Consider the following 7,079-nt stretch of genomic DNA (forward strand, 5'->3'; position numbering starts at 1 on the left):
ACCACGCAATGTCAAATATTTCAACATTGAAAGTGGTCTGAAAGTGAACTGCAGGCCCTTGGTGACGTACAACACGAAGGGGACTTTTTCTGTTCAATGCGATTATGAAAATGTGTGTGTGTATTATCCAGCTCCCGCATTGAATCGTATTGATTTGGGTCAACAAATACAAATGTATGCAAAAAGCAAACAATACGAGATGACACGGCAGGCCCAAACGACTAAAGAGTAAGTGGGGCAGTTGTTTTCGAGAAAAGGCTAACAAGGCAGGACAGTTGCTCGCTCCAATGGCGCAAATGTTCGTCTTATTATCTGTTTAATTAAAGCAAAGAATCTGACAATGTCACCCACGTGGACAAAAGAAAGAGAAGCAGCCTCTCTGGAGACTGTCAAGAGCACCCCCCCCCCCCAGGGATGTCACCAGAATATAAAAATATAGTTTGATCAAAACCAATTATTAATTTTTGTTTACCAAAAAAAAAAAATAGTGAAATAATTCACAAGGTCTTATCCTGGCACTTTAAAATGTTTTTTTTTTTTAATGGCTTCAAAGAAAGATAATTTTCTCGTATGGAGTTCATTAAAATGTATGCGGGGAAGACAGAGGATTGTTTTTGTGTGCAGGAGAGGGTCAAGTGAGGAGCGGATTATATCCTTCCCTCATAATAATATTAATTAAACAATTTGCATGCTAATAGGGTAACAATTATCGCGGCTTCTGTTGAGAGATTCGGGTTATTACAACATGCCAATCCAGGTGTCAAGGGTCACCGAGGAAGAAGAGTGGGTGGATCTGTGGTGTGTGTGTGTGTGTGTGTGTGTGAGGAGGGAACGTGGGGGGGCTGCTGGGTGCCAAATTTCAACTCTGATTAATCACCTCGTGACACGTCCGCCCAGGGCAAACTGGATGCATCACTGGAGGGACTAATGATATGATTTGGATTGTGCAGCAAGGTGCACACATTTTCTTTTAACCTGGCCTCGTTTATATTACAACCAAAATGCATTAAAAATATGACACTTTCACTCTGTGTCCCCTTTGAACGCAGCCATATCTCAACGATTTGCTTTATGCCCCTTTGAGCACGTCTACTCGTAAATGTTGCCGCAGCGTGTGCCTTCAAATCATAATCCATAAGAGGGGTAGGTGCAAGCAATGCAATCAATAAAAGATATGATGACTTTGGATTAGTATTTATGTGCTGAGCATTATCTGCAACAAAGTGTGTAAAACACAGTAGATGTTTTCCAAGGTGTCCAGCGTCTCTCCCTGCAGGAGGGCGGGGGGGGGGGGGGGGGGCGACAACTACTCAAAGCTATCCGCCTGCAAGCTCCCCTCCCCGGGATCCAGGCAGCGCTTCCTCCCGGTGGGTCCCCCGTGTAAGCTGCAATGTAGTTCTTATCAAAGCCCTCTTGTCTTGTTGTGACAGCTCTGATATTGTTTATTGAGGTGGATGTCAGCCTTAATTAGCAATCGATACGGAAGGGGTGGGCGGGCGGTTGGGGGGGTGAGCCCGTGACGTCACCGCCCATTACCGCCTCTCATTGGGTCTCGTATTCCCCACAAGCCCGGGCTAATTATCGGGGAGGTTCATGTGGATAAAGTGGAGCTCATCTCCGCCTCGCACACATCATGCCCCCACCTCGTCGGCCACACTCGCTTTTGGGTGCTTTTTTAAAACTAAACAAGAAACACACATTTAAAAAAAAAAAAAAATATATATATATATATATATATATTAAAAAAAAGCATAACAATCCCACCCCTATACGCACATCACCGGCCCTCCAGCCCGCGGGATGATGGACAGCCGGATACTGGAGCCCCCTCACGCCCAGTTCGGAGGCTCCCTCGGCGGCGGAGGCGGAGGCATGGTGGGCTTCCCCTACCACCTGAGCCACCACCACGTCTACGAGCTAGCCGCCGGCCACCAGCTCCAGTCCTCCGCCGCGGTCCCCTTCTCCATAGACGGATTACTCAATGGGTCGTGCGCGGCGTCCGTGGGCGGCTCCGGTGGGCTGCTGGCGTCTGGCTGCGGGATGAACGGAGACAATCAGCCGTACAAACTGACAGGTAAGCCCGCCTCGGCGCTGCCGTCGTCAACGCTCCTTTGCGCGGTTGCCAGAAAATGAGCAATTGTCACGCATGACGAGCACAATATCTGAATCCCGTGCGTGCGAATGCATGCCTTTGGCTAAACAATGATGCAAAATTGACACTCTAAATGCAACCAAACGAGCGTTCCTCTCGCGAACAAGGACACCCACTTGGGGCTGCATGCTCACCAACATCACACGCAGCCCACGGAGCACAAAATCTTGCAGAAAAATATCGCGACTGCATGCCTGCGCTTCTGCTGACAGACTCGGGGGACCTGGACAAGGAAAGTCCCGGCTGCAAGAGGAGAAGAACGCGCACAAATTTCACCGGCTGGCAGCTGGAGGAGCTGGAGAAGGCGTTTAACGAGAGCCATTACCCCGACGTGTTCATGAGGGAGGCTCTGGCCCTCAGACTGGACCTCATTGAGTCCAGAGTGCAGGTATAGCTTTTTAGACACGGTTGGAAGCTACTTTCGTGTGATATGAATCAAGCTGCTGCCGTAATAATAATAATAATAATAATAATAATAATATAATATAATTTCGCTGAATACTTCAGGGCATTGTCAAGAAATTTTAATTTAAGAGGGTTTTTTTTTAATCAGCAGGACATTTAAAAATGTAAACTAAGATATTTATTACGAGAGTTTTATTTTTTCAAGAAATGTGATTGCAGGCCACGACACTATTGCGTTTCAAAAACGTTTGTGTTGTGACCCAGTGTAAAATTTTAAACAGTGCAGTAAAATAACGTGCTAAACTGCTTTTCTGCATTTATTTTTGCTCAAATATCCTACAGGTAATACCAGATTTAAATGGCTGTTTAAGGGTTTCTGCACATAGAATGTATTTTAAAAATCATCACATCATGATGAATATTTTATTTTTTGTGACATTTTTTATGTTTATTTCTCAGGAGAAAAAAACGAATTTAAATTTGTCAATATGACAATAGCTAGGAATGCAATAACAGATCCTCGTTGCTGGTTATTTTTGTGTCTGTGTGCACAGATTGGCCAATTCAAAGTCCAATTAAGTGCCTTAGCATGTGACAAGACAGCAAGAGCATTAAGTTAATTAAAAACATTGTGGCGTTTAATTGATTTGTTTGGGGGGGTGATTAAAAAAAAAAAGAAACAAAGAAAGAAATTACACCTGCTTTGTCTCGCTCCATAAAAATGCAGGTCTGGTTCCAGAACCGACGGGCCAAGTGGCGGAAGAAAGAGAACACCAAAAAGGGTCCGGGTCGACCCGCGCACAACGCACACCCGACCACCTGCAGCGGCGAGCCCATGGACCCGGAGGAGATCGCTCGGCGAGAACTGGACCGCCTGGAGAAGAAGAAACGGAAGCAGGAGCGCCGCCTGCTCAAGGCCCAGAACAAGCACCTGCACGGGGATCTATTTCACACGCCGGGATCGGACAGCGACAGCGGCTTGTCTCACGTCACCGACAACGAGCACGGAACGGGCCCGCGTTTGGACCTCACAAAACCGGTCTGCGAGCAGGCGCCGCACTCCCTGCACACGCCGAGTCAGAACCAAAGACACCTGGACCAGGACGCTTGCGGCTCCGAGTTGGACTCGCCCGACGCCAGTCACCCTTCGAGCCTGTGCTCCGGCACCAACCGAACCTCCGGCTTGCAGAAACTCAACCCGTTCAGCGTGGAAAGCCTCCTGTCGGACTCCAGACCCAGACGCAACTCCGCGGCCTTAGCCAGCTCTCGGCCCCTCATTGGGAAGGGCCACTTTCTGCTCTATCCCATCACGCAGCCGCTAGGATTCATTGTCCCCCAGACGGCCTTAAAAACAGCTTCGAACCCTGAGAGCGGTTCCGAGGATCCGGCGGGAAGGAACCCGGCAGCCGGGGTTCAGTGCGGCGCCTCATCCGGGTGCAGGAGCGTCTCCCCTGGGGCCACGGACAGGGACCGGGCGGGGTCGGGGTCCGGCAGCCCTGGGACTTTGGGCCACGAACACGGCACGCAATACGGAAAGGAACATTTAGAAGAGAGTCCGGTGGAACCATCGCCGAACTCTCAAGACAAAACGGAATAAACCTGAACACAAAAAGGCTGACGAGAACGTTCGAAATGAAGGCCAAAGCGCAACTTTGCCACGTTAGGTTCTCCTCTCCCTTTGAGTGCGAGTGTCTAGATATCCTTTTAAACGTGTCAGAAAACATTAACAACGAAACTTTCCACAGGTGTAATTAAAGGGGAAAAAAAGAAAAAAGAAACGACTATTCTATTTATATACATATGTGAGGTCCCCCCCCCCCTAAATAAATCTATTGCATACAATCTCATCGAAAGCGTGTACGACCTTAAATGAGGATAACGAGCCTTTACTTCCGGGTAGGGCCAGCGAATCACAAGTGAACGTTTCTTCTCCTTGGGGGGCTTAATTTGCATTGGTATTTTGTTTTTACTCAACAACAAGACTTCCGGGTATGGGGGCAATCACGTGACGAGGAAACTCACGCTGACTTTTTTTTTTTTGGTCTTGGCTAAATTGCGACAACGAGGGGCGGCTATTGTTTCTTTTTTATCTATTTATTTATTTGGCGGGGGTATAGTGGAGGATTGGGGGGGGGGGCACGTGTAATATGTATAAAGAGGCGACAACACTTCCTGGTAGGGCCAGTCAATCACTGGTGATTTTTTTTTTTTTTGTGGTGGAAAGAAATGCAAACTGTATTTTGCATATTGCCTTAACAAATATATTCATCTACAACACACACACTCCGACACACACGCATATATAGATATATATGTACACACATACACATTCGCACACTCCAAAAAGATGAAATGAGGTTAGGAGCCTGAGGCAAAAGGGAGCCGCTGCACTCCTGCAGAGTTTTGATATGAAAGTAATTATTTTCCCGGTGGCTACTTTGCGGGGGGAATACGGTTTATTTTAGCTAAAAAAATGAAAAAAAAAAGTGTGTGTGTGAGTGTGTCGGGGGTGAGGCGGGGGGTAATACATTACCGATTTGTGGCGATATGAAATCACATAAACTTCGAGGAATAATAGAATTAGCATGAAAAGGCCTGGGTGTCAAATTGAAATAGGAAAATAATAGCCTCGGCAGCTGCGTGGATGTGTGCATTATTGGATCGTGGGGAGGCATTTTCATGAGCTCACATTCTGCGTGCGCGTGTGTGTCAGTAGGGGCCCCCGCTGGACCAGAAGGGGGAGCGTGCGCGCATGTATGTGTGTGTGTTGCACAAGAAGATAGATGTTCGATGATATCCGCTCATTGTTGTGTCGCCTTCACGTCCATGTCGGGCTCTTATCAGCCTATTGATCACGCCCGGGCTGTAATGGGCCGGGCCGGGCCGAACGTGCCTATTTACAATGGCACAACACATTTGTTCTAATAGGGAAGGCGCTCCCCGGGGAGACCGAGCGGGATGTGGGACATCTGCTATATACCCCCACGCTCACCGCCACCCCCCTCCCTGCACGGTTCCTTTGCCAATATTGGACCACAATATCATGTCGGAGTCATGTGGGAGCGATGGCTTTATTTCTAATAATAATAATAATAATGATAATAATATAGCACAAGACAGGGAACCCAACCATACACGCGCGAACTTTTTGTGTGCCTTATTTGCGAAATCAGTACATGAACTAGTCCAAAAGTGCTGAGGGTTGAAGTCATCACGCAGGGATATAAAATATATTTGCATAAATTGACATCCTTGCAGCTGTTTGCACAAGGAAGCAATGTTTTATTAAGGGAAGTGAACATGTGGGCGATTAAATGCAGTCTGAGTGTTGGGTGCATGCTGCTTATTATCATTTTATTACCATCATTGCCATTTCGCAATGTATTACAGTACTGCATTTTTGGGGTACACTTTAAAAAAAATCACCTTAAATAGTAATTATTAGTTTAGATCGACACCCTCGTTATATACTATTGATTCAATATTGTGAACGTTGTAGTTTGCATGTGTGTAAATTATATACTCACAATACTTGCTCCCACAAATAATATAAACGTAAATATCAAAATAGAATAATTTGTTCATATGTGTCGAGGCACGTGCGTTCTCCTTTGCAGACAAATAACGAATACATTGTCAAATTCACACCTGTGTCGTAGAAAAGTGAGAGCATCTTTTCAAGGCTTTTTAAAAAAAATCGGCTCTTATACCGAGTAGGTGTCTCGATTTTTTTCCCAATTTTCCTTAAGGCTTCAATTTCCACTAGAATTGAATGTGTACACGTATTTTATTTATTTTTTCCACGCGCGATGCACTCCGGGGCTATGTGGGACGTCTGCCCAGTTCATCTATAATTCATTAGCAGGCTGAATAGGAGTATCGCTGGCTGCACATTGGTGGCCTTAAGGTGAAATTAGCGATTTGCTTAAGTAGTTAAGCTTTTTCTTGCCTGAGAGCTGCACGCCTGCAATGGTTGAAGAGAACCATCAATCGATGGGCCTGTGCGTTGTGCAAAAAAAAAAAAAAAAAAAAAAAAGGAGCGGCGTGTCGCCGATGAATCACACTTTATGAATTCAATTTGGGCCCGTATAGCCGCAGAAATTTTCAATTTGAACGGCGGGATCATTATGGGGGGCGTGGGGGGGGGGGTGGAGGGAAGAGTGTAAATTGTTTTTGCTCTATTATGCATCCCGGACGCCGTCATTTTTCTCTCTAATTACGAGGAGGTGCCAGGTCGGCCTGTCACGCAGAAGCTGATTTTCAATTTAACTGATCATCGTGCATCCATTCATACATATACGTGCGTGCACGAGTTGATAAATAAGCTGTGTCTCCGAGCAAGTCTGGAATGCCAAGAGGGCAGCTGGGGGGGGGGGGGGGGGGCACATCGGCGAAGCCATATTGGGGCTGGTGGTGGGGATGTATGCGGCAATAAGTGCAGATCAGGCAGCTAATTTAGCACCTCCTGCTTTTTTTTGGGGAGGGGGGTGCCATTTCCATTTCTCATTTCCAACTCTCCAGA

The 7,079-nt window shown here is 46.7% G+C and overlaps 1 protein-coding gene across 1 annotated transcript; it reads left to right on the forward strand.

Annotated features, from left to right (window-relative positions):
- Positions 1-1,745: 1,745 nt before the first annotated feature.
- uncx (UNC homeobox) lies at positions 1,746-4,367 on the forward strand. The gene is made up of 3 exons (XM_061846355.1): positions 1,746-2,074; positions 2,365-2,540; positions 3,285-4,367. Exons 1-3 carry the CDS (start codon positions 1,801-1,803, stop codon positions 4,152-4,154), a joined length of 1,320 nt encoding a protein of 439 aa, XP_061702339.1. The 5' UTR covers positions 1,746-1,800; the 3' UTR covers positions 4,155-4,367.
- The last annotated feature ends 2,712 nt before the right edge of the window (positions 4,368-7,079 follow it).

Source organism: Syngnathoides biaculeatus, chromosome 16, assembly GCF_019802595.1.
Source record: "Syngnathoides biaculeatus isolate LvHL_M chromosome 16, ASM1980259v1, whole genome shotgun sequence".
NCBI classification, from domain to species: domain Eukaryota; kingdom Metazoa; phylum Chordata; class Actinopteri; order Syngnathiformes; family Syngnathidae; genus Syngnathoides; species Syngnathoides biaculeatus.

Coding starts and splice junctions, on each gene's coding strand:
- uncx (XM_061846355.1), top strand. CDS start 1,801: ATGATGGACAGCCGGATACTGGAGCCCCCTCACGCCCAGTTCGGAGGC. Junction 2,075..2,364: donor TCAGCCGTACAAACTGACAG/GTAAGCCCGCCT, acceptor TTCTGCTGACAG/ACTCGGGGGACCTGGACAAG. Junction 2,541..3,284: donor TCATTGAGTCCAGAGTGCAG/GTATAGCTTTTT, acceptor ATAAAAATGCAG/GTCTGGTTCCAGAACCGACG.